This window comes from Zonotrichia albicollis, chromosome 16 (assembly GCF_047830755.1).
Source record: "Zonotrichia albicollis isolate bZonAlb1 chromosome 16, bZonAlb1.hap1, whole genome shotgun sequence".
NCBI lineage: Eukaryota > Metazoa > Chordata > Aves > Passeriformes > Passerellidae > Zonotrichia > Zonotrichia albicollis.
Window position 1 is genome coordinate 2,200,889 of NC_133834.1, and position 26,521 is coordinate 2,227,409.

The following is a 26,521-nucleotide window of genomic DNA, read 5'->3' on the forward strand; positions in this document are numbered from 1 at the left end:
GGTGGGTCAGAGCACACGTCCTTCCCCTCGGGATAATGACTAAACCTGTGTCCGGCACACGGCTGGAGGAGGGCTCTGCTCCCATTGTAGTCCTCCCTGAATATATTTGTTCCCATCTTAAAACCAGGAGACAATTCAAGGAAACGGGACACGGCTGCTCGGGAGACAGTCGGGATTGGTGTGGGCCAGGGGAGAAGGTGGAGAGCAGAGCTCTGCTTGGATCTGCTGCTGGTTATTTAAAACCCCAATTCCTGAGGAATCGTGCCTTACAAAAGCATAGGAAAACAGAAATGTGGAGCGAAATCCAGTTTATGAGTCACTGCTTTTAAGTGAAAGGAAGGTCAGGCTGAGTGCTGCAAACTTCATCAAATCCCACAAGGGATTTGGGAAGGGACCTTAAAAATCATCTCATTCCAAACCTGACAGGGACAGGGACACCTCCCACTGTCCCAGGCTGCTCCACAACCCATCCAACCTGGCCTTGGAAACCTCCCTGGATGGAGCATCCACCACTTACAGCCCAGCCCTTCCTCCCATGGAGCCACTATGAAATCTGCCACAGATTTGAGGTTTAAATACAGAAGAACGGGGACTGCAGTGAAACGCCGGGTGAGCTGCATTAAAAGCAACTTGTTTAGAAATGCTGCACATTCCAATGCCTTGAACACCATCTGGGAGCCGGGAAGCTCCGAATCTTCTGCAGCAAGCTGTGATTCTGGCTTAGCTGTTAACCTTGAGCTAGGCAGGATTAAATTCTGGGTGAAAAAAATAAGGGATCAGCACACATCTGATGGTATCAGCAGGAGCTGAAAGAATACTTCCCCCTTTTCTTCTTCGCAAGAAAACAGCAATGATGGAAACCCAATGTTTCTGTGCATGTTCATTAATCCTAATGATCAGGTGCTGACAGCTCTAAAGGAGGAGAAGAAGGCTCTTGGTTAAAATAAAATGAGAAGAACAGGATTGTTCCTGTTGCCTTCATTCCTGCCTGTGTTCCTTCCAGATCTGGGCAGACAGCTCTCCAGAACAGGAGCAGCTTCCTCTCCATTCCCAGCTCCATCCCAGGTGTCTGTCTACATCATTAAGTGTGCAAATCAGCAAACCCAGCAAAAACCTCCTGCAGCTGGCACACTTCCACCAAAAAAACGCTTCTCTATCAACCAGATCAAGCCCCTTAGTGCGAGTAAAACAAACCAGCCATGAAAAATCACTTATTTTTTGATTATTATATCAGTGCTAATGCCTTAAAGTGCAGTGTTCCTGCTGCCCTAGGCAGTACACGAGTGGTAGAGCTGCACCAGCAGAGCTCTGCCCAAGCTGCACAGGGATGTTCCCTCCTGGTGGCCCCTGAGCAGACTCATGGCAGTGGATTTATGGCTCTTGTTTCCTATTAGCAACAGGAGGTCACTGCATTTGTGCTGTGATTTCAAAGGCAGGAGCTGGTGCAGAACACTCCCCGCTGCAGCCCTGCCCCATCCCTCCCTGGAGCAGGCTGGACCTGGATCTTGACCCGAGCCATCTCTGATCCTTCCCAGCCCACAACATTTCAGCTGCGTTGGCAGAACAGAGTCCAAGGCCACAATCTGCAGTCTGAGATGGGCACCAGGAGCTGAGGCACCACCCTGATAACCACAGAGCAATCCACATGGAGAAGGCAGCTCACAGACTCCCAGGATATCCTTGGGATATGGAAGGGGCTCACAGGGAGCATCAAATCCAACTCATGGTCCTGCACAGGACAACACCAAGGATAGGGACACCTTTCACTAGACCAGGCTTCCCAGAGAAGCTGTGGCTGCCACATCCCTGGAAGTGTCCAAGGCCAGGTTAGACAGGGCTTGGAGCAACCTGGGACAGTGGAAGGTGTCCCTGCCATGGCAGGGGTGGAACTGGAGGGTTTTTGAGATCCCTTCCAACCCAAACTGTTCTGTAATTCTGTAAATCCCACCGTGTCCCTGAGAGCATTGTCCAAACACTCCTGGAGCTCTGGCAGCCTTGATGCCATGAGCATTCCCTGGGGAACCTGTCCAGTGCCCCAGCACCCTCTCAGCCACAGGAAAAGGGGTGAAACCCCTTTTCCTGATAACCTAAACTCCCCTGGCACAGCTTCACACCATGCCATCTTGTGAGAAATGAAACCCTATTTATCTCACTGTCACTGGTCACCAGAGACGAGCTGGTGGCAGTGGTCCCAGCGAGTGGGAGTAGCAAGGAGCAGGAGGATGAGGAGCAGGAGGATGAGGAATGGGATGCCAGGAATGCAGGAGGCTCTCCCAGAGACGATGAGGAAGGCACATCCTCCCCCAGCTGCCCTCCCAGCTAACCTAGGGAAGAGCAGCTGCCAGGGAGCCTCAGGAGGGCCTGTTCCACGGCCATAATGGGAATATCGCCCACGTGGGGCTGAGCACAGCACTAATTAGCTAATGAGTTTGCTCCAAATGTCTGGCCACGGTGTGAGGGACAACAGGAGCAGCACTTGAAAAGCCCCAAACAGTGACAAGTGCATTTGTCCCTTGTCGCTGACCCCAGCCCCGCATTAACAAATAGGTCAGAACCAACGGTGCTTTGCAGTGATCTAATCCTCCTGCCATATGTCAGCTGCCCGAAAAAAACACTGCCCAGAGAACGCCCCAAAGCTCTGCAGAAATCCCAAGGAAAACTCGATAAATATATCCCTGCCGTTTGAAATTCGATTTCCTCACTCTATTGTTCCTCATTTCCTGAGAGCTGGCTTGGTGGATCACATTTTCTGCTTCTGTCTCCAGTGCTTGTAAGCAAACAAGACTGAATCTCATTATCCTGATGCATGGCCCTGGCTGCCTGCAATCCGATCTCTAAATCACAGTCATTTTGCTCCATTACTGATTTTCCTTCCCACTCCTAACCTGCAGGTCTTCAGAGGAATCAATGCAGAAATAGAGACGAGCATCATCTAATGAAGGTGTGTTTAATGTTCAGCTCTTCAGCCTGGATTAAACAGCCGAGTGAGGAACTGCCTTGCTTGGGCACCTCCACTCCAGTGGCAGCTGGAGCTCCCCAGCCTTCCCGGGAAGCCACATGCTTCCACATGGGGAAAATGGGGACTTCAGTCCCTGAGAGCCCAATTTGGGAAATCTGCTAATTAAATAGTCTGGGCAAACACAATCATCATTGTCCTCAGAGCCAAAGCAGCGAGATGTTTCTCAACAAGCACAGACCCTCCCCGGAATTTTCTGAGCTGTCTGCGTGTTGCTGACAGTTATAGAGAATATATTCAGATTATACAACTTGATGTTCACCCCGGGTTATTCTCTCCTGGATTCATGAATATTTCATTGAAATATGCAAAGTCTGAGTTACAGTCTTGTCTGCTTCAATTAGACACAGGGATCCACGGGGTCTGCAGCCCTTCCACACTTGCAGGGTTTGTCTACAAAGCGAGGAGAACCAAAATAAGAGTTTAGCTCCCATCATATTTAGCTTGGCTTCTTAAAACATCTTTAAATAAGGGAGAGAAGCAGAAGGATGGGAGAGTAGAGCCCAGTGAGCCTGTGCCTGAGTTCAGCTGGAAGCAACCCAAGCTAATCAGAACAGAGCCAGCAGGAGGGGGCTCGTTCCCTTCGTGATGCAGACAAACTCGTAGAACTGTTTCCAATGCAAATAGTCCTTTTGACAAGTTCAAAATTAATACACCTCTAATATGGGTATTCAAACCAGACCTTTTCTGAACACGTTGGCAGATTCATGAAAAGAGAAGGGAGAATGCAAGCCCAGCACATTCTGATTTTCTCAAAATGAATGTGCTCTGACAGTGCAAGAGGCAGTGACGTTTGAATGTGCTTAGTTCTAGTAATTACCAAGTGTTGTGTTTCTTTAGAAGCTGGAGCTGTTCTCATCTGTGGGCACCTTCCCTCATTCCTTTCTCCTTACTGCTCAGGAGGTGCAGTTTCTCCCATGCCTCAGCAAGAAGCCAAGGCTACTGTGCTGCTTACATTAAATCCCACTGGAGCCTCGGGGTGAAATTCCACAAGTTTTAATTGACCTAAGTCAGGGTGTTGTGGTTCCTGCCCTTCCTCCACCACCCCTTCTCATTGCCTCCCTGCCACCAGCACCAGCTTATACCACCTGTGGTGAAGATTAATCACTTTTTTGGGGGGAGTGCTGCTTCTCAGCCAGTTCAGCTCCCTGAACCAGCTCGCCAGAGGCTCAGATCAGCACCCACATCAGCAGAAAAGAGAGGACAGGGCCATGCAAGGCCACAACAACTGCTGAGGAGGTATTTTTCTGGGTTTATAGGACACAAGGAACACATTTGACCTGAAGAGCCTGGATCTGCTGCTTGTTTCCAGGCTGGGAGCACTCACCCATTAGGACCATCTGCACAGTTTGGAGTGGCAGACTCGGGCCCAGCAAAGTCAGGCTCATTTATTGTTACCATCTGGCTCCCCAAAGCAAATCACCAAGGCAGAGCCTGTAAGCATTCCCTTTTGCTTGGTACAGTTTGTTCTACCCCTCTTGACTTCTTCCTTGTCACAACAAGAGCACTTCCTGCCAGGATGGAGCTCATGGACAACATCTCCCATCAGGATTCCTGCTCCTCATTCCTGCAGCCACCCAAAGAATGTCACCCGGAGAGGCAGCCCCTCCCTTTTGCCCCAGGCCCATCCTCACACCGATAGAGAGAGGCTCCATAATCACTTCCAACCTGCAGGATGACCTGTGCAGTTGTGCAAGGATCTCACCTCACGTGGCCAGGATTGTCCTCACTCCTCCCAGCTGTTTCTAACCTTGAGGGAAAACGCCCTGTGGGCTTGGCTCTGAGGAACTGTCAGGAGTTATGCTCCTGGCTCTGCAGAATCCTCTGGGATTTGGGTCTCCTCTCTCCTGCTGGGACAGGGATTTTGGCTGGAAAGGTTGGCAAAAGACTTAGTACACTGGTAGAGGCGGGGGGGAAATGATGTGCACCAACCAAGCACCCAGCCTGTGGCCACTGCTGAGAACGAGGTCCAGCACAAAGAGTTTCATTTTTAAGCACAAAACCCCAGAAAGCACCACAGGAATCAGATGCAGCAAATCATCCACCCCTTACTTGGGGTGAGTTGGTGTGCCAACACTGAAATCAGCATTATCACACCACAGTGGGGTGCTCACAGAGATTTGGGGCATCACGGGGACAGCTGGAGCGTCCTTCATGTGTGCTCTGCTCCCAGAGCATCCAATGCCTGCAAAGCCACCTCAGCTCCAACCCTGCACAGCTACAGCCAGTTTGGGCTCAAATTTCAGAGCTTTGCTCTCAGACACAAAGATGTGGCCCCCAAAGCAGAGCCAGTACTGGAAGCTGCAGGTATTCTGTGTCCTTTAAACAGAGAGGCTGGAACAGTGCTGCCACATCCCTGGATTACAGCTGGATGCCCATCACTGACAAGCTGGTAGCTTTCCCCCTTGACAGAGGAAAGCTGAGAGCTCTTTGGTTTGTGTTTGCACAGCATCCAGCCAGCCCCTTAATTGGTCGGCCCAATTTCTGGGTTTCTGATTCCCACTTCTGCAAGTAACTTCCTCCATTCCCAGGCTCACAGAGCCAGTTGAAACTTTCATATCTGCATGCACGGTTGTGACTCCAAACTTGTCCCTGCTGCCCCATCTCATCTTCAACAGGGCTTCCCAGGAATTTTCACTCTGTAAAAAACCCTAAACAATGCTGCAGAGCTGTAAATACATGGTCCCTGTGTGATAAACAAGCAGATTAAAAAAATTCACCAGCTGGGCTGGAAAGGATTCATGACAAGTTATCAGGACTCCACAAAGCAAACAAACTGCACAGCACTGCAGGCAAGAATTCCTCCAGAAATCCAGTGTTCAATCCTAACACAACCCAGCCAGGCTGCCCCATGGATCAGCCCTGCTCTGAGCTCCTCAAAAACCTGGTGGAAGGAAAAATGTTCCTCTTCAACAGCAGCAAGTCTCAGGAGCCATTTGAGCACCTCAGCCAGTCAAGCAGGTTATAATTGGCTGTAATTAATACTCCTACGAGCTTCCACATTCTTCTGGACTGAGATGGAGAAATTCAGGATTGCTCCCTGACCCTGTGAACACCAGAGGAAGTCAGAGGGGTCTGTTGCCTTCTGATTTTCAGAAATCGGCCATCTCTGAGAGGAAAAGGTGAGAGGCAAGCACCAGCGCTGCTGGGAACTGGCTGTGCACGGCCCCATCTTTTCTGGGACACAAACCACAATAACCTCAACCAAAAATAACTGCAGAGCAAGTTGCTACAGACAGCAAGTTTCCTCTGTCCCTCAAGATGCTTCCACGTCACTCAGAGCATTTTGGGAGGGGCGTGGGGTGCAAACCACGCACAACCACGACATTTTAGCAGTACCGAAAGTGGCCTTTAGTGAAATATCAGCTGAATAATCCAATGCAGGAGGGTGAAAACTAAAGAAGCCCAAAATGCCTGATGTCATGAAACCCCCTCGTGTGTCACCAGCGGGCTGGAAGAAGGGTTTGTGGCACCTGCACAGCTCAGCTGAGAAGTTCTCTGCGCTCAGCAGGATCTCCAGCACTCGGGGAGGAAGGGCTGGGCTCTGCAGGCCATTTCCTCCAAGAAGCCACCAGCTGACCCTTGAATGAAAACTGACAGGCACTTCCACACGAGCACGCTGTGCTCTGCTCTCCATTACAGATCCAGAGCGTGTCTGCATCAGCTTTTCCAGCCTGCACTTGAGGGAGGAACGTGAGACTCCCGTGTTTTCCCTGCAGGCAGGGCAGGACCTCTTGTTTTGCTCTGAGATCAGAGCCTGGGGGAAGGCAGGGAGCTGGAGATGCTGTCACTCAAGGGAGCCTCTTTCAAGATGCATCTTGCAGCCACAGCTCCAGTTTGGGAGGTGCCCAGAATCGCTGAATCCAAGGAGAAGAGCACAGCGTGTGGAATTCTGTCTGCTCACTCACTTATTCCTCTTACCAGAGGATCACAGACTGGTTTGGGTAGGAAGGGACCTCAAAGACCATCCAGTTCCAAACCCTCACCCATGGCCAGGGACACCTTCCACTGTCCCAGGCTGCTCCAAGCCCCATCCAGCCTGGCCTTGGACACGTCCAGGGATGGAGCAGCCGCAGCTGCTCTGGGCAACCTCTGCCAGGGCTTCACCACCCTCACAGGGAAGAATTTCTTCCTAATACCTAATCTAACCCTGCCCTCCTTCAGTTTAAGGCCATTCCCCCAGGATCTTCTCACTACACACCCTTGTGAAAAGTCCCTCTCCAGTTATGTCCTCAAACATTTGCTACAAACACTGCCAGCGCTCAGATTTTGGACTGGACACCTGGTTTTGAGCAGGATGGATGTTCTTATCTTCCCACACATTGGCTCCCAGCTCCAGCCCTTCATGTTTACCATCCTTCAGAGCAGAGGCCAAGAGCAGCACCCACATGCTGTTTGCCTCACTCTCCTGGGTTTCTCCCAAAATCTCCATCCCTGGGGAGCTCCTTTCTTTTCCCCAGCCTCTCCATGGACTGGCATCCCAAGCCTCCCCTGAGCCTTGCAGACACTTGGCACATTCCCTAAGCCTTCTGCACCCAGAGGTGCTCGGGGAGATTTAAACATATGCTAAACTGATTTCCTGAGCTGTCTCTGCCCTGGGGAGCCAAGAACAGCACAGCTGCAAACCACTGGAGGCTGCATTCCTGATCCCAGCTGAGGGAGCAGCAAGCAGGCATCAGGCTGGGGTAGAGAATTTGTGCTAATCTGGTTTCCAGAGGGAGAAGACGCAGGAGAGCTGATTTTGAGGGTCTCCCACAAGTGATTCCAGTCTTTGGGCACAGTCCAGACTGTTCCTGTTGCTCCAGAGGTTCCCTGAGCTCCTCCAGACACCTCACCCTCCTCACTGTCCCCTCCACTTGGAGCTGCAGCTTGCCCGTGATCAAACTCTTGCCCCTGATGCTCATCTGAGCCCTCCCAGGGCATCCTGTGCCCCGTGGCAATGCCAGAGGCTGAATTATGCTGAGCTGGGTCACACAGGGATCATTGATCCAGCTCCTGGCCCTGCACCGACACCCCAACAATCCCAGCCTGTGCCTGGGGCAGTTCAAACCCTCCTGGAGCTCTGGCAGCCTTGGGGCTGTGCCCATTCCCTGGGGAGGAGCCTTTTCCTAATATCCAACCTAACCTTCCTTGACATAAAATGGCACTGAAATCCCACTTTGTGCAGCACAGCAGGACATCACCATGGGCCATTAATGTGACAAAAGGACACAACACACCACTGAGTCCTGCTGCCACCTCATCAGCAGCTCCAGGAGCTGCCCAGCCTGTGGTGACCGCCAGCCCCTCCCAAGCAAAGCCCAAAAACCAGCAGCAAAACCCAGAGTTCCTCTTTCAGCCTGGGAGAGGAAGAGAGGGGAGGAAGGAAGATGACAAATCTGCATTTCAGATGCTGAGAGGAACACGGTGCAGAAACAGATATTTTACAGCGTTTTGCCAAATGCTTTGCTTGCTACTGCAAGTGCATCTTGTGCCAAGCACACCTACATGGGGAGGGTTTTTATTACCTGTGCTAATGTTGGTGCCTTACATCATGAGCCTGTCACAGCACTGCTGTTCCTTTGCCATCAGCTTCACAGGGAGGGGGCTCAGGCCCCCATTTTCCTGGGGATCTCAAACTCTTCCATTGAAGCAAATGCTGTTTCCAGCTCTACAGGAATGCTTCAAGAGAAAGCAGAGCCTTGGCTTTCTATTTAAGATGCAGAATTGCCTCCTAGGAGTGCTGCATTTGTTAAGAGAGCAGAAAGCAAGAGCACACATCTTGGAGCAGCCCCCTGGGCAGTGTTCCTTCAACACGGGCCACATCCTGCTCTCATTTACACACAGGCTTCAGTGAAATTACCCTGGATTGCCACAGCTGATGTGTCAGAAATCACAGCCCAACACAGCCCTTGGGAGGAATCCATCAGTTTTATTGTGGCTTCCTAAAAAACCTGCACTCAGTTTTTCCTCTTGCCTTGCACAGGTGAAAATCACCACTGAGGAAACCCTGAGAGGGCTCTGCCAGCAGAGCAGCAGCTTTATTCAACTCGGTTTTCCAAAGGGAGCAGCAGGGTGTGGGCTGGGACGGGCATGGCCACGTGTGTGGATTCTCCCGTGGATCCTTTGGGGCTGATTTCAGCCCCAGCTGATGACAGGCTGGGCAGAGTTTTCACAGCTACCTAATTACTAAAACATTTCCTGCAGATCCTCAGCTGAGGAGAGGAGACAGGTCAGAGCAATGAGGGACAGCCCAACCCTGGGTGACACTTCAGAGAATCCACACAGACCTACAGGAAAAAAAAAAAAATTAAAATAAGCAGCGCTGGAGAGCGTGGCAAGAGGAATAAATCAGAGTGACAGCAGGGCTGGGGACTCTGGGGGACTCCGAGTGCATCCCCAGCAGAAAGGGCAGCGTGGAGCATCCGGGGAATGCACAGCTGCACCTGCATCCGTCCTGCCGCACACAGAGGCCCTCAGTGCTCCCTGTTCCCTCCGCTTCCTCCCTCTTGTGCTGCCATCCATGCCCTGAATAGGCGGCTTCAGGAGCAGCACAGTGCCCGGATTCTCTGCGCATCCGGGATGTGGCACCGCGCTCATCACCGGCCAGCAGGGACCTTCCTCCTCCTCCTCCTCCTCCCTCCGTGTCCCCACGGCTGGCACCACCTGCGCTGGCACTGCCCAAATTCCTGCCAAATTCCTCTCCCACACCATGCCCCAGCCTCAGGTCACCCACCGCCCCTGGAGGTGTCACCATGGCCCTGGAGGTGCCACCTGGGCCTGTCCCCGTCCCCAGCAGCCCTGCAGGGAGGGGACACCTGCCCAAATGTCCCCCCAGAGCAGCAGGGTGGGTACGGAGCCGAAGGAGGAACCAGGCCCGCTCTTGCCACACTCCCAGAGGAAGGCATGACGTGAGCTGTGCCTTAATTGGTTATTAATAACTCCTTTGTTAACCAGCCAGCCCTGAGGAGGAACCGAAATGTGACTGCCCCGGTGGCGAGCTCAGTCACCGGCAGCCAGCGATCATTCACAATTCCTCCCCACATTGATTTTGTGTTGTTTTTCCCGGGAGCCGCAGCCCCCCGGGTGAGTCACGGCGGTGACAGCAGGGTGACAGCACGGTCCCCTCACCTACGCACACCGCACAGCCTTCTGCGGTGGGATTTTCTTTTTGATTCCTAGAAAAATAACAGATGCTCCCGTTGAGGGGGAGATTCTTGGAACCCGTTCAGGCTGAGCCTGGATGTGCCCAAACTCCCGGTTCCCCTCACACAAAGCCCCGAGGGAGAGCGGAGATCCCCTGGCCATGGGTGGTTCCTCCTCCAGCCCATGCCGAGAGCCAGGAGCCTCCCCCGGGGCAAACACCGACAGCAAACAGCCTCCACACCCCAATCCCAGCCTCCTGCCCGCTGGAGCTTCCCTTTAACTGGAAGCTTTGGAGCTCCCACTTCAAGGGACCCTTTTCATTGTGTCCTGTGCCGATCAAAGCGGTGCTGGGAGCCTCTGCACCTCCCTGCTGCACAGGGGAGTTTCATGCTTCAGCTGCCTCAGAATGGATTCTGAGGACTCACAAGAGCTGGCAGAGCATTCCCAGCTCCCATCCATGCTGCAGCACCAGCCCATCTGGGAAATTTTAGTATGGCAACCTGGGCTTCTCCATAGTCCAGCACCGAGGATGGAGACTGGAGGTGACAACACACTGCTCATCCTGGGAGTCACCATCAGACATTTCCACAGCAGGATTCAGCAGGAAACATTCCTCCCGCAGCTGAGAGCAGAGCCTGGCCTGCATGAGGGCACCCAGCAGGTGCCAGAGTTACCCCAGGTGTGCCAGTGACCACAGCAAGGCCCCAGGGCACAGCCAGGGACCAGGACGCCACAGCCATGGAGCAGCACACGAGAGCTGCTGCCAGCTGGACACCCAGGACCTGCCCCAGGTGGATCTGGACAGCTCCAGCCTCTCCTGGTCACACCAGGGAAGACACAGCCACCACACAGAGGCAGAGCTCACCTTTCGCGCTTGGTGCATCCCAGGGAACAGCAGGATCTCAGGAGCAGCTTCAAGACACAGCCACAAAAGAGAACAAACACTCCCTTCTCCTCAGTCCAAACCCAAGCAGTGGCCTCCAGGGCCTTTTATAGAGCCCAGGGAGGCAAATAACCTCCAGCTGATGATTAAACCCCTGATGGTTCACACCTCTGTAAACGATCCTGGCCTGAGCCCTCAGCCCAGCCCAGGCACTGACAGGGACCTCATCCAGCAGCCCAAACCCAGGTCCTGGGAACCCCCAGCAAGCCCCCACTGTTTGTTCCCCTTGGCTGCTCTGTCTGGGCTCTCCCTCCTCACCAAAACCGGGTTTGGCCAATCCCAGCCACCATCTAGGGCTGTGTCCCTCCTGGAGAGGCTCTTTGGGATGACCCCGTCAGTGATCCTTAAAGGTTTGGGGTTGAACTCCCCACTCGAGGTTTCATGACTTCCACTTCTTTTCCAGATCCATTTTTGGGGCTAAAAGCAGAAAGTGAACTCCCACCACCAGCCCTCTCCCCTCAGGCTTCTCCTATGAGAGCACAATCCCACTTCCCAACCTACCTCCATCACAGGCAAGCGGGTCCTGCTCTGATTTACCAGCTCAAAAACCCCAATTCCAGCCCCAGCCACCCCTGCTGACCCTGAGGAGATGCAGCTCCATGTCTGGAGACCACCAGCACCCCAAGGAGCCTTTCCTGGCCACGCTGGACACAGTGTGGCCAATTGTCCCTGTGTCTGCTCCTCCTGGATATGTTTTCCTACAGATCCTGTGGGCTAATGTGAGGTCCAGAGGGGTCTGATCCCCTCTGGGTGTAAATGGTGCCACAGGTTCCTCTGTGTGGGCTGAGAAGTTGGGTTACACACAAAATCCAGTGCTCAGGAGTCACCAATGTGGCCTCTGCTCTGGGAGGAAAGTGCTGACACTGAGATCCTGCCTGGGGGCCCTGCTGTGGCATTTTCCAGCCCAGGATGTCACTTCCTCTCTCTGCAAGGCCTCAGTGGGGCTCGAGAGACATCCAGGTCCCCCCTGGAAGGGCTGATTCCATGCCTGGGCACACAGGCAGCCGCAGCTTTGTCCTACAGGATTTATCCACATTCCCCATCCCAGGCACCAGCCTGAACCCAACTGTGCTGCACTCCCAACCCACAGAGAGTGCTGTGTCCTGGGGCAGCATCCATCCCCCTCCCTGCCCTGGATCTGCAGTGAGCAGCTCCCCTGGCCCAGCCCTGAACCCTCCAGGCCCAGCCCAAAGCCCCCCAGGCTTGGGACACCCCCTCCCCTCCATGGGCAGAGCAGGGGTCACTGAGGCAGCGGCCAGAGAGGAGCTGGGGAGCCCGGAGTGGTGTCCATGACAGAGCTCCCCAGGCTGCAGAGGAAGGGGAAGAGGCTCCCCTCCCTCCTCTTCCTCCCTCCCGCGAGGGGATTTTGCAGGCAGGTAAACACAGGATGTTGATGAAACAGGGCTGGGCAGATTGGGCAAGCTGGGAGTCAGCAGGAGCTCCAGGCAGCTCCCAGCGCCTGGAATGGCTCTGCAGCCTGGAAGGGGCAATGCCAGAGCCCCTGGCACTTCCTGTGCCCATGCCAGAGCCCCTGGCACCTTCCTGTGCCTGTGAGCAGGGTCACAGAGCTCCCCTGCTCACAGGGAGAGGCAGCGTGGGCTGGTGGCCCAACCTGGGGCAGGATGGGATCCCTCAGGTGATCCATGGATCCCTTGGGTGATCCTTGGGATCCCTCAGGTGACCCTTGGGATCCTTTGGGTGTTCCATGGATCCCTTGGATGATCCTTGGGATCCCTCAGGATCTCCTCACAGGCTGAGCTGAGCTCAGTACCAAACCCCAAAATTTCAGGTTTTGACATCCAACCAACAGCAACCCCCTGTGTCCCTCTGGACACTGGGGACATGCAGGGCACAGGGATGAGGGGACACATCCCCCTGGATCCCACCCTGCCGGGCATCACAGCTGGCACAGCTTCATGGAATGGGCACCCTGGGACCAGCCGAACTCGGCAGCGTTTGGCTCCCAACACAGAAAAGGGGCCACAGCCCAGCCCAGCCTGTCCTGGGGTGCAGGTGCTGCTGTCACCGCCACCGTGAGCACGGTGCTCAGGCAGGGACAGGGAGCCACCAGCGAGGGGAAGGGACCTGGGCCGTGCCCGGGAGGGGCTGTGATGTGACAGAGGTGTCAGAGGGGCTGCCCGCTCTCTAGAGCCGGAGTGGAGGGGCAGGTGGCGCTGTCCCCCCGTGTCCCCGTGTCCCCTGTGTCCCTCGGGGCGCTGCTGCCATCTGCCGGCAGGATCCCGGTCCTGAGCCCGGCCTGGGGACGCTCTGTGGCCCCGCTGTCCTGTGTCCCCTCCCAGGCACTGCGGGACCACGTGTGGCTCCAGGCCGGACACCCCAAGGTGCCCCCAAAGCCTCCCTGCTGCCCCAAACCCCAAAACTGCTCCTGGAACAGCTGATTGTCACCCCCATAACCCATTCCTGGGCTGCAGGTTTCCCCCACACCAACCCCACCCAGGCCACCCTCCCTGCCCTCTTGCTCTCCATGTGGGATGGGATGGAGTGGCCTCTGCATCACCCAGTTTGGGCTGATGGAGCAGGGGCAGGATCAGGCACAGGACTGGGGGGACAGCAGCTCTGCTGGGCTGCTTTCCCCGGGGAACATCCAGCTCCATCCCCACAGGGCTGCTGGATAAAGCTCACCCCAAGATGATTTCCTGCTGCATTCCCATCCCCTGGGTCTCTCTGGGATTTGGGATTTGCTGAGTCCCCTCCTCCTTGGGACAGCCCAGCACATTGGGAGCCTCTTCCCACGGCCTCGCTGACCCTCCTGGCCTTTGCAGCACCCCTGGGAGCAGCACATCCCGGGATATCCATGGGGACTGTGGGGACACCCGGTGACACCCTGCACATCCCTCTCTGCATCCCAGGGCACTGGGAGCGGCCTCAGTGAGGTGCTAGAGGGCGTTTGCTTTTCGGATCCATCAGGAACTGGGAATGAGGTTTGGGAGAGGCAAATCCCAGAGCCCGTGTCCCCACAGTGGCCCTACAAGCTCATCCCACCCCGGGCAGATGGAGCAGAGCTGGAAAATGCCCAAACCCACGGGCAGGACTGCGCTGCAGCTGTCCCTGGTTTGATTCTCGCAGCAAAGCCAGGCAGTGTCTGGCGGGTTTTCCGTGCTCTCCCTGCCCCTGCCCACACACAGGAAGGCTGAACAGCTCCGATCATTCCCGCTGGGAATGCTCCCCGGCGTGTGAGCCCTGCAGGCTCCGTGCCTGACGCCCACGGGAGCAGCAGGAAGTTTTAGTGCTCAGTTTTAGCCTAAAAGGGAGTTTTATTCCCTGAGCCCTGAAGAGGAAAACTGGGGAAAATCAACTCGCTCAAGGGGTCCAATATCAGCCCAAAGAGCCAATATCAGTTGTGATGAAAGCTCGCTGCTCAGAGGGTTTGCTCTGAATTCCAGATAAACCAGGTGTGTGCATCCACCCACCTCCAACCCTCTTTTCCTTCTGGAAAACCATTCCCACCAAGCCCCTCAAGCAGAGATTCCCCCACCACCGCTGCCCGTGCTCTCCAAACACCCTCCCCCAAATCCTCACTCCGTGCCCAGCCCATCACCATTCCCTTTCCATCCCCTTTCCACCCAAACCCTCTGCCCGCCACTCACCGCGGGGGAAACGCCAAATCCTCCTGCCATCCCCACGGCTCCCCTGGCACTCGGCTGGGCTGGCACGGCTCCCCCGCCTCCGCCGCACATCTGGGCAGCTGTGGGGCGGCGGGGCCCGCCCGGTGCCCCGGCGGCAGCGCTGACATCAGCGCGGTTTCCTGCCCGTGCTGCCGTGCCGTGCGCGCAGCCCCGAGCCCCGGGACCCTCCTGCAGACCCCCCTGCCATGGAGTCCGTGGCCCTGTACAGCTTCCAGGCCACGGAGCAGGACGAGCTGCCCTTCCAGAAAGGGGACACGCTGAAGGTACCAGCCGGGGGGGGTTGGGTGATGTTGTTTTGTGGGACGGATGTCACCGGGCCCATGGTGTCACCGGGCCCATGGTGACACCGGTGCTTTCTTTGTCGCTGACTTTAACGCTTCTGGGGCTTTCTGTGGGATATAAGGATTTATAATTTATAATCCAGCCTCGAGGATTTGGGGGTGTGGAGTAGCATTTCCTGCTTGCCTGTGCCACCAGGCACAACTTCAGAGAAGGGCACCCCAGCTGGGACGTGGCATGTGGCCTCTGTGGCTGTCAGTGCCACCAGCTGTGCTCAGTGACAGCCCCTGGGGCTCGGGCACATTTTCCCTGTCCGGGGGGCACTGGAGGTCACAGGGATCCAGCATCGCGCCCAAACACCCACCCAGGCACTGGCAATGGGGATGGGCCCTTAGATGCCAACTGGGAATCCCAAAAAGCTCCAGGGGGCAGAAGAAAAGCTCAGAACATCCCCGGGGGCAGCAGCTCTGCCATGGGAGTGAGGGCCCCCCTCCCTGCCCATGTGCTCACCCCTCTCGGGCTCCTCCCGGACCCCTGGCACCCTGTAGCCCCCCGGGGGGACAGGGGCACATCCCAGCTGGAACCAGAGCCCCAAACCCTCCGTGCCATCCCTGCCTCCCGCCTTGTTTCCCCGTGCCCTGACCGGGGTTTCGGATCCTGTTTTCACAGCTGTGCCGGCCCCGGGCCCTGCGGGGGAGGCTGGAAAATGTTGTTGTCACACGGAAGCGGTGTCAGCACCCACTGCCACCGTCCCGGGGGACACCGGGGCCTGGCTCCCATCCTGGGACAGATCCCACCCTCTTCCCTGGGCAGGGGTTTGTGAACACACCAGGCACCTTTCAGCTCCGTGACCCCAAAGCCCCCAGAGTGTGCCAGCACTGCCAGAGCCCCCTTTGGCCCAGGGATGGTTGGGGGTGCTGTGGGGTCTGGGGCAGCAATGGGGTCCCACCCATCCCCTCTGCCAGGGGAATGACACCTCCCTGCTCCTCTCCCCCCTCAGATCCTCAACATGGAGGATGACCAGAACTGGTACAAGGCTGAGCTGTTCGGCCGCGAGGGCTTTGTCCCCAAAAACTACATCAAGGTCAAGCCACACCCGTGAGTACCGTCCCACCAGGCAGGCAACAATCCCAATTCCCAATTTACAACAAGCCAGGGTAGTCCCACACTTGGGGAAATCCTACATTTGGGGAAACTGAGTCACAGAGGGGGGGGGGGTCAGTGCCAGTGCCACCACAGCCCGAGGGGACAGGAGGCAGCAGCACACCCACGTACCCCCAAAAATCCAGCCCTCACACCGAGCTGCCACTGAATAAATGATAATTGGGGAACAACAAAGCGTTATGGGATTATCACTGCATTAAACACAATCCTATTAGCACGTTATTAAAGCCCAGCCTAATCCATCGCTGATTGAAGCTGTGTTTGATGCATCCTTAGCCCCTGGTAAATCACATTTCAGTGACAGAGCGAGCGCGTGGGCTCGGGGCAGCCCGGGGCTCATCCCACTGCTTCTGCAGCTGGGGATAACAACGGGCATGGATGGATGAGACACAGCCTCTCCTGCAGCACCTGGAGCGCTGGCTCTGTGCTGAGCTCCCTGGCTGATCATTCACGGGGCAGCTCTTACAGCAGCAGGGAATCTTCCTAGCCCAGGGACATGAAATACCCTGAAATAAATACCCTGAAATATATACCCTGAAATAGCCTGAAAGAAATGCCCTGAAATACTCTGAAATAAATACCCTGAAATACCCTGAGATAAATACCCTGAAATAAATACCCCGAAATACCACAAAATACCCTGAAAGAAATACTCTGAAATACCCTGAGATAAATACCCTGAAATGCCCTGAGATAAATACCCTGAAATGCCCTGAAATACCCTGAGATAAATATCCTGCAATAAATACCCTGAGATAAATACCTGAAATAAATACCCTGAAATGCCCTGAAATACTCTGAAATAAATACCCTGAAATGCCCTGAAATAAATACCCTGAAATAAATACCCTGAAATAACCACCCTGAAATACTCTGAAATAAATACCCTGAAATACCCTGAGATAAATGCCCTGAAATACTCTGAAATCCCCTGAAATACCCTGAAATACAGGGTGGGACACTTCTGCACTCCTCTGGCGGTGCAGCAGGAGGGGTTGGTTTATCCTGGCACCGAGCGGGATTTCTGGTGGGATTTCTGCTGCCACCAGGAGGGGCCGAGGGGCGCGGAGGAGGGAGGGGACAGGCAGCACAGCGGGCCCGGGTGACAGCGCAGGTGACAGGATGCGGTGGCGGCTGTCGGTGACGCGGAGGGAGGGGGCAGCGCGCCCACAGCGCCCTGCGGTGCCCCCCAAAATTCCGGGATGGAAGGGAGGAACTGCCAGGGAGGGTCGCAGCTCCCCGAGGAGACCAATGCAGACCCCTCGCCTAAAATCCCGGTGCCAAGCGGGGCTGGGGGGTCCCGGGGGTGCCCGTGTGGCTCAGCCCGGTGCCCCTCGCAGGTGGTACGCGGGCAGGATCTCCCGGCACCTGGCAGAGGAGCGGCTGCTCCAGCGCAACCACCTGGGAGCCTTCCTGATCCGCGACAGCGAGAGCGCCCCGGGAGAGTTCTCCCTCTCCGTCAGGTAAAAAATGTCCTTGGGACAAGCGGCAGGAGGGGAGGGGTCCCTGCAGCTTTGGGGACACCCTGGTGTGTGCTGGGGAAGGGCTGAGCACCCTGCCCTGTGCTGGCCGCCTCGGAGGGGCTGCGGAGCCCTCAACACATCCAGCGCTGCCTCGCATGGGACCTTCCCCTCCTTCCTCTCCTCCACAGCTCCGCCTCCATCCCCGCTGCTTCCTGCTCCCTGCGCCGCTGCCCTCGCAGGGACACCCCTAAACACGGCATCCCCAGGGATGAAGGGTTCAGCATCTCCAGGGATGGAAGGCTCAGCATCCCCAGGGATGAAGGGTTCAGCATCTCCAGGGATGGAAGGCTCAGCATCCCCAGGGATGGAAGGCTCAGCATCCCCAGGGATGGAAGGCTCAGCATCCCCAGGGATGGAAGGCTCAGCATTCCCAGGGGTGAAGGGCTCAGCATTCCCAGGGATGGAAGGCTCAGCATCCCCAGGGATGGAAGGCTCAGCATTCCCAGGGGTGAAGGGCTCAGCATTCCCAGGGGTGAAGGGCTCAGCATTCCCAGGGATGGAAGGCTCAGCATCCCAAGGGATGGAAGGCTCAGCATCCCCAGGGATGGAAGGCTCAGCATCCCCAGGGATGGAAGGTTGAGCATCCCCAGGGATGGAAGGCTCAGCATCCCCAGGGATGGAAGGCTCAGCATCCCAAGGGATGGAAGGCTCGGCATCCCCAGGGATGGAAGGCTCAGCATCCCCAGGGATGAAGGGCTCAGCACCGGCTGTACAACGGGCAGAGCCTGTCCCCGGGGATGTCACCCCTGCCCTGCCCCGGCCTGGGGAGCAGGGCCGGCCCCAGGCCCAGCCAGGCACTTTCTCACCCTTTTAATCCCTAATTGAACGTTTTGGGCTGTTTTTGTCCCTAATGAAAGGGAGCCGGGCTCTCTGTGCCGCGTCACCGCAGCGCAGCCGGGTCCCGCCCCTGCCCGGGGCCACCCAACCTGTCACCCCAGGCACGCCCTGCGAGGTGACAGCCGGGGACATCCTGCCTGCCTGCCTGTCCTCCTGCAGCACAGCAGCACAATCCCAGCCTCTGCAGCCTCCTGGCTTGTGCCCAGACCTGCAGCTCTCACCAAGCCTGCCCCAGATGTGGCCCTGGACAGAGCCACCTGCCCTCTCACCACCTGCCCTACACGTGGCTGGCACCCCTGAGTCCCCACTGTGCCAGGGCTGGGCACAGAGCTTTGGCTGCCTGTGGGGTGATTTGCAGCAGGGCTCAGCTGTGGGTCCTCATTGCAGGGCCAGGAGTGACCCCAGTGCCACCATCACCTCCATCATGGCAGGAGGGCTGCAGTGAGACCTGTGGGCTCACCCCGACCTTGCCAGCACCCCCAGGCTTTACCCAGCTCAGGGGATGCTGCCAGGATGTCCCCAGGGTGATTTCCATCCATCCATCCATCCATCCATCCATCCATCCATCCTCCTTCTGCAGCTACGGGAAGCACGTCCAGCACTTCAAGGTGCTCAGGGAGAGGAACGGCAAATATTTCCTCTGGGAAGAAAAGTTCAACTCCCTCAACGAGCTGGTGGATTTCTACAGGATGACCACCATCGCCAAGGAGCAGCAGATTTTCCTGTGGGACGAGGACCAGACCCAGGAGGTACCACCATGGGTGGGGCTGAGGGTCCCAAACCCCTGTGTGAGGCCCCTCGAGGCTCGGTGTCCCTGCAGAGGGACAGGGACATCCCTGGCTGGCACCTTTGGCTCAGGGGGGTGAGGAGCAGGGGAGGGGGCAGCAGCCTGGGACAGGCAGTGCTGCAGGGAGGAAAAGCCCCTGGAGCAGCTCAGAGGGGCAGGGCAGGGCAGGGCACACATCCCTGTCCCTTGTGCCAGGGGTGATGCCCAGGGCAGGTGGCAGAGCCAGGACAGGGCACAGCCAAACCCCAGCCAAGCCAAACCCTGGGGCAGTGGTTGGGGAGGTGGCAAAACTGGACTTTGGAGCTGGGATAGGGAAGGCTCCAGCACCTGGAAGGAGCTGGGAAGGAGAGGGTGCCAGCTGCCTCCCTGGGCACCCATCTTGAGAGATGGGGAGAGTCCACTCCACTCTCCCCTTTCCTTGCTTCTGTCTCTCCAAAGCAGGGATCCCAAGGCTCCTCCTCATCCCGTGGTGGCACAGCCTCCCTGCCAGGTCCCAGGCAGTGCCACCCAGTGCCAGGGGCTGTGAGATGGGGACCCCTCTCCTCCCACCAACCCCGGCCCTCGGCTCCCCTGCAGGTGAGGAGACCCCGATTTGTGCAAGCCCAGTTTGACTTCTCAGCCCAGGAGGGCTCCCAGCTGCCCTTCCTGCGTGGGGACATCATCGAGGTCCTGGGCTGCCCCGACCCCAACTGGTGGCAGGGGAAGGTCTACGGCCGTGTCGGGCTCTTCCCACGGAGCCACGTCCACCCCATCCACAAGTGACCTTCAGGTTACCATTGAGTGACCATCCACGAGTGACCTTCATGTTACCATCCACAAGTGACCATCCACGAGTGACCATCCACGAGTGACCTTCAGGTGACCATCCATAAGTGATCATCACAAGTGACTTTTGAGTGACCATCCACAGGTGACCATCCATGAGTGACCTTCAGGTGACCATCCAGTGACCATCCACAGGTGACCATCTACAAGTGACCTTTGAGTGGCCATCCACAGGTGACCTTCAGGTGACCATCCATAAGTGATCATCACAAGTGACCTTTGAGTGACCATCCACGAGTGACCCTCACCACGCCGCCGCTGACCGGGCAGGACCCAGCCCCGTTGTCCCCCCTCACCAGAGCTGCCCTCACAGCCTGAGTGTCCCTTTGTCCCCAGGATGGTGCCTGGTCCTTGGCCCCCAGCCCAGGGATGGGGCTGGCAGTGCTGCTCCCCAGGCAGGGAGTGTGGAATGTTCAACCATGGCCATAAAATCTTTTCCAGAGGCAGAATCCAGTGGGATGGCAGCAACAGAGGGAGTGAGCCCAAAACCCCAAACCCTGAAACCTCTCCAAACCCTGTAGGCAAAGCCCCAGCTGCAGGCAGCCAGGACACAGCCAGGATCCACAGCTCCACGGAGGAATTCCAGGACTCAGGGTACCAGGGAAGGGTGGTCCAGGGAGATGCCATCCTGTGGGGTGCTGTTCATAGCTGCAAATTTATATTTTTTATATAATTTTTTTATTTAGGGCCAGTAAAATGTGTTTATTATCCCTGAGAGTGGCTGATCCTTTTCCAGCACTGCCAAGGTGGTCCCATCCCTCCATTCACACAGGTTCTGCTTCACTGCAGTTTTATTTCCCCCATTTCCCCACCCCAATGCCTGTCCCAAACCCCTCCAGGGATTTTCTGCCCTCACAAATGCCCCTCACACCCCTGGGATGCACTCAGGGAATGCAGTGCTCAGAACACCCAAATTATTGCACCAGTGGATTTCAACATCACATCCCAAACAAATTAAAAACTAGCCCCCAAATCCTCATTTTTCCCCTCTCCAAGCACCTCTTCCCCACCCCAGGGGCTGCCAGGGTGCTGGGCAGAACAGACATAAGAGGGAATACTGACACACATCAGGACAATGGCATTAATGCCACAGACACAGACCCAGAATGGGGCTCCTGTGGTGTCCCCAAGGGCCACAGCCTGGGTCGGGTGGCTGTGGGTGTCCAGGCTGGACCTGGCACAGAAACACGGTGAGTGCAGGGGACAGGTGACCCTGGGGACAGCCACCTGCTGCAGCTCAAACCCCCAGCTCCGGGAACTTGGAGCTCTTTCCCCCCCTACAGCCAAAGCCTTTCCTCAGGGCTGGAACGAGATGATCCTGAAGGAACCTTCCAGCCCAAACCCTGATCCCAGGTTGGGCACAGGGGCTGTTGGGACCCTCTGACAACTGCTCAGAACCCGACCCACGCTGAGGAAAACCTCAAGCGTGCAGCTCACACGGCTTTTTTCCCTGCCAAGCACATTTCCTTGGCTCTGTCCCTGCAATCCGCAGCGTCCCGCTCGCACTCATCGCCCGCCCCTGCCCGGGATCCACCGCAGCAGCGACTCCCGCCCCGGGCGGGCAAAGCCCTTCGCAAACATTCATTATCCATCCTGGGGAAAGCTCTCCTGCCTTGTCACACCCTTGTCACCGCCAGCCACTGCCAGGGAGGGGCTCAGCCGGCTCTGAGACAAGCGCCCCTCTTCGCAAACGGGACAACGCGGGACCCCCATTGCCCGGGATGGCCGCCCATCCCCTTCCCACCCTCTGGGCATGGAAATGCCGAGATCCAGCAGCTCCTGCAGCCGCTCCTGGTCCGGCCAGGGCTCCGCAGAGCGCAGCCAAAGCCCTGACCCAGATTCGCTCCCTGTTATTGTCTCCCGGGCCGGTGGCACCGTGCCGGGCATTCCGCAGCGCTGAGTGCGGCTCCGCGGGCACCCCCGGGGCCAACGGGGCTGTGCTGCCCTCTGTCACTGTCCCCTGTCCTCTGTCACTGCCCCCTGTCACTGTCCGAGCTCCCCGTGTGACCGCGACCCGGCCCCACCGAGCACCCCGTCTGCATTGCCAGCGCTTTCATCCATAGAATAATCCAGGGTTTTGTGTTCCTTGCATAAGCCAGGCTGGTGGAGGCGCTCTGCAGGCTCAACCGGCCCCACGGGTCTCCCAAAGGCCCGGTCAGTGCCTGCCCACGGGGAGCAGCTCCTGCAGGTGTCCGTGGAGGAGAGGAGGATGATGCTGGTAGTGAAGTGCCCTTTGCCATGGCACCGTGCCCAGACCTTGGCAGGAGACTGAGTGGAGGAGGAGCAGGGAGCAGATCCCACCTCAGAGATAAAAATCCTCCTCTGCCTCTCCCCACTCCCACCCTCAGCTCCAGCACTGCAGCGCCCATCCCACCCCTCACCCTCTGCTGCCCACCCCCATTGCAGGCTGGATCATTCCCAGTTAAACCCAGTTAAACCCAGTGACAGCTGCCCCGGGGGGATCCCCTGAGCCCCACCAGGACCCGGGGCTGTGGCCAGAGGCAGCAGAGCCCCGGGGCAGGCACTGCCCATCCCCACCCACGGGGCTCCTGCACCGTTGTGCCAATTTCCTGGGCATGGGCAGCACCAGCAGCTCCTGGGATTTGCGTGGCAGAGCTCCAGGACCATCAACACCCAATTATTTCTATGTCTCAACGAGCACTGAACCCTTTCCTTTTTTTTTTTTTTTTAATTGTTACGCTCATAAAATATTGAAATGAATGGAAATTAATGTCAGGCATAAATATGGATGGGCTGGCTGGCTGCACCCGCCCAGGCAGGAGCACGGGGACCAGCACGGGTGATCCTGCACAGGGCTGGCAGCTCTGCCCTGCTCCTCCTGCCTGGTGACCTGCACAGCCCTGGGCCTCCCAGCTTGTCCCAAACACCACTGGTGACACCTCGGGACTGTCCACAAAGCACCAGCACAGCCTCAGCCTCCCAGCTTGTCCCAAACACCACTGGTGACACCTCAGGACTGTCCACAAAGCACCAGCACAGCCTCAGCCTCCCAGCTTGTCCCAAACACCACTGGTGACACCTCAGAACTGTCCACAAAGCAGCGTGGGGCGTGCTGGGAGCACGACTCGGTTGTGGGCAGACCACAGGCCGTGCTCAGCACATCCCAAGGATGCCAAAAAGCCCAGGCTGGACTCAGCCCTGAGGCTCCAGTGACTCCTTCCTGCAGCAGCCCTGAGCAAAACTGCCCTCAGCGCTCCGTGCCTCAGTTTCCCCTCTCTAAAACACCACCTTGTGCACGGCTCCATGCAAATCCTTGGTGGCTGCAGGGTGGAAAACGTTCCAAAGGGCAAGGCAGTGTCTGGATGCTGTATTCCAGCTGAAATGCCTGCCCCAGGCCTCAACTCTGACAGGGAACACTTGGTGGCACCTCGGAGTGAGTGGGAAGCAGGAGCCCCTGAGCCAGGAGCACAGCTCATACCCCCTCTGCCTCACTTTTGGGCCCTCTGCTACAAATGGAAGATGAGTTAGGACCCTGTAATTAATGTTCCATCTGCAGGAAGGGGCCTGTCTGCAGTGGGCGCTGCCTGTCCAGCTAGATCCACCGGAGAACACTCAGAATGATGAGGACCAACCTGCTCAGCCACAGCAGCCCAAGCCTGCAAACAGGGGCTGCACCCAATTCAGGGCTAAATTCACCATGTGGGGTGAGGAAACCTCCAGGATGGGGAGATGGGGGAGCCAGGTGAGGATCAGGTGGTGATGCTGCAGGTGTGGCGCTCTGCCACCCCAATCCGCCCCCAGCAGCAGAGCCAGCACACAGCACAGCATGGCGGGGATGCAGCATTTACCCCACATGCAATAAATCATTAATGCACACACCCCATGAAGGAGTCTATAAATCTCCTGGCACAATAAAAACACCCGGAGCGAGCGGCTGAGGCGGCCAAAACCACAGCACGCTCCTGCCACGCCACACACCCACAGCCCAGCACCATCTGGGCCATCTCCCATCACACCCAGAGAGCTCCTGGCTGCTGCCTCAGTGCTCACCTATTGAAGTTGGAGGGAGACGACCCACCTTGCGTTGGTCAGCCATCGACTCTGATTTATTAATCAATCAGGCACCTTTTATAACAGTGTTAATCAAGTTCATGCATATTGCAAAATCTGAGCTCACAATAGGTCAGAGATAACATACCGACTCCACCTTATGTTTCCAATACCAAGATTTGGGTTCTCAAAATTATTCTTGCTTTCCCAAAACAGCCAAAGATAGAACATCCACTTGTTATGAGAAAGCTGTCTGAGAACTCTGATGTGCAAGGCTCTCAAGGCCTTCATGTTTGTCACCTTTACTTGTAATTAAAAACAACCTGAGAACCTCTGCTGTTCACAGAAACAGGCTGTGAGAACCTGCTCCTCACAGCTGCCTTCTAGGCCATCCCTGAAAAAATCTCCAACACTCACCTCTGTCCCATTTGCTGTCCCCTCACAGGCAGCAGCACTGGGATTTCTCCTGAAACACCCAGGTTTGGTTCCAGACTCTGCTGTACCGGTCACTGGGCAGGGCACGGCCTGGGGGTGCCATCCCACCCCTGGGAAATCCCTGCAGGGCCAGCCATGAAGCCACCAGCTCTGGAACACCCCCTGAGCTGGCGTTCTTTGGGAGCCAGACACCTGGATCTTCCCCAGGCTGATGTGACACTTGGGGACATGGTGTGCTGCTGGAGCTGGCAGCGCTGGCTTGCACTCTGTGATTTCCATCCTCAGTGATTCCATGATCCCAGCAAACTGCTGCCACATTTCCACGTCCCCCAGCCCTGCTGCCACCTCCTGCACGCTCAGGCCAGGGCTGGGCACAAGCCCACCAGGATTTGTCACCGTGGCACCAGCAGGGCCTCTGTGCCTGCGGAGAGGAGCACTTTGATGGCCCAGCACCGGCCAGACAGGCAGCTCTGCCCCGGGAGCCTGACTCAGGCAGGGCCCTCATTTACCCAGCTCTGGATGCAGATGAGCCACACCAACGCCAGGGACAGACACACAGCCCATGGCACTTCCCTTGTTTGCATTGGCGCAAGAATCTGACCCCGATTCCTGAAATTCGTCTTCAGCTCAGCTCCCAAGAGAAAAGCTCAAGAGAGCTTCCACATTTCTGGGCTTGTGAGCACCAACCGGTGAATCCAGGGTGGGGTTTTTGTCCATCTCACAGTTATTAATGAAATCTGTCAGATCTGGTGACGTTACTGTGACCACGCTGCAAACCCTGTAGAAGAAGGGACAGGACAGGACATGATAGGACAGGACAGAACAGAATAGAATAAATTCTTTCATTTAGAAGAGCCCTACAACAATCATCTGGTCCCACTGCCTGACCAATTGAGGGCTGACCAAAAAAATGAAGGGCATTGTCCAAATGCCTCCTAAACACTGCCAGATCTGAGGCCTTGACTACCTCTCTAAGAAACCTGTTCCAGGATTGGAACACCCTCTCCACAAAGAAATGCTTCCTAACATCCAGTCTGCACCTGCCTCAGTGCAGCTTTGAAGCGTTCTGGCAGCTCCCATTCGGTGCTACCCAGCCGGGCTCCGAGCTCCTGCTCCAGCACGGGAGGGGTTAACCACGGGACAGAGCTCTTTTCCTGGAAAATATTGACTTACCAGCCGGCACATGGGGAGAGGGGGGAATCTCAGAGGAGAGAAATAAAATAAAATAAAATAAAATAAAATAAAATAAAATAAAATAAAAATATAAAAATATAAAAATAAAATATAAAATAAAATACTAAAATAGAAAATAAATTTAAATAAAATAAAATATAAAATATAAAATATAAAATATAATAAAATATAAAAATAAAATAAAATGAAATAAAATAACCCTCTGGAGCCGCCCAGGACCCTCCCGCACCCTCCGGGGGGCTCCGCGCTCGGCTCCGCGGGCGCCTCAGCCGAAAGAGTTAATCGGGCTGGGCAGGGAATGTGTGAAGGCAGCATGTGACCGCAGGTGGGGCAGGGCGGAGGGATGAATCACTCTTTTCCTTTTCCTCTTTTCACTTCTTGCTGTTACCTGTCCGGGCCCGGCAGTGCCGCTCCTGCCGGGATGCGCGGGAGGCTGGGGCACAGCGCTGCCTTCCCCCGCTGGAACCGCAGCCCCGCACCGCTCCTCGGCCCGCACTCCCTGCTCCTCGCTGCCCTGCTTTGAGCCGCTTTTCTCTCTTTGTTTCTTTCCCAGATTTTTGGTTTTTTATTTCACCCGGTGTTAGCGTTGTCTCGGGCGAGCGGAGGATGAGGAGGGAGCGGCCGCGGGGCTGAAGGCGCTTGCTGGTGCTGTAGGAACACCTGGGGCTGTCTGCCCCGCCACGCAGCCCCTGCTGGGGGCAGCTCCGCGTTTTCCTCGCCCGGAGCCCGGGGCAA

The 26,521-nt window shown here is 56.4% G+C and overlaps 1 protein-coding gene and 1 long non-coding RNA gene across 5 annotated transcripts; one reads left to right on the forward strand and one right to left on the reverse strand.

Annotated features, from left to right (window-relative positions):
- Positions 1 to 14,675: 14,675 nt before the first annotated feature.
- Positions 14,676 to 20,841, forward strand: GRAP (GRB2 related adaptor protein). 4 transcript variants are annotated; one of them, XM_074553228.1, is made up of 6 exons: positions 14,676 to 14,994; positions 16,011 to 16,108; positions 17,515 to 17,637; positions 19,115 to 19,283; positions 19,760 to 20,245; positions 20,321 to 20,841. In XM_074553228.1, the coding sequence occupies exons 1-5, from the start codon at positions 14,917 to 14,919 to the stop codon at positions 20,081 to 20,083; spliced, it is 792 nt and encodes a 263-aa protein (XP_074409329.1). In that variant the 5' UTR covers positions 14,676 to 14,916; the 3' UTR covers positions 20,084 to 20,245; positions 20,321 to 20,841. The 4 variants fall into 4 exon arrangements, with proteins under 4 accessions (XP_074409329.1, XP_074409331.1, XP_074409332.1 ...); XM_074553230.1 differs by having other exon boundaries at positions 19,763 to 20,245; XM_074553231.1 differs by having other exon boundaries at positions 19,898 to 20,245.
- A 3,177-nt stretch (positions 20,842 to 24,018) lies between these two features.
- Positions 24,019 to 26,497, reverse strand: LOC141731006 (uncharacterized). Its single transcript, XR_012582868.1, has 3 exons — positions 26,175 to 26,497; positions 24,575 to 25,370; positions 24,019 to 24,157 (listed from the first exon to the last, which is right to left on the reverse strand). It is a non-coding gene; the product is annotated as an uncharacterized LOC141731006 (long non-coding RNA).
- Positions 26,498 to 26,521: the final 24 nt, after the last annotated feature.

Excerpts from the sequence above, each read along its gene's own strand:
- GRAP (XM_074553229.1), top strand. The coding sequence starts at position 14,917 with ATGGAGTCCGTGGCCCTGTACAGCTTCCAGGCCACGGAGCAGGACGAG. Across the intron at positions 16,109-17,514 it reads ATCAAGGTCAAGCCACACCC|GTGGTACGCGGGCAGGATCT; the intron begins GTGAGTACCGTC and ends TGCCCCTCGCAG. Across the intron at positions 19,284-19,759 it reads ACGAGGACCAGACCCAGGAG|CAGGGATCCCAAGGCTCCTC; the intron begins GTACCACCATGG and ends GTCTCTCCAAAG.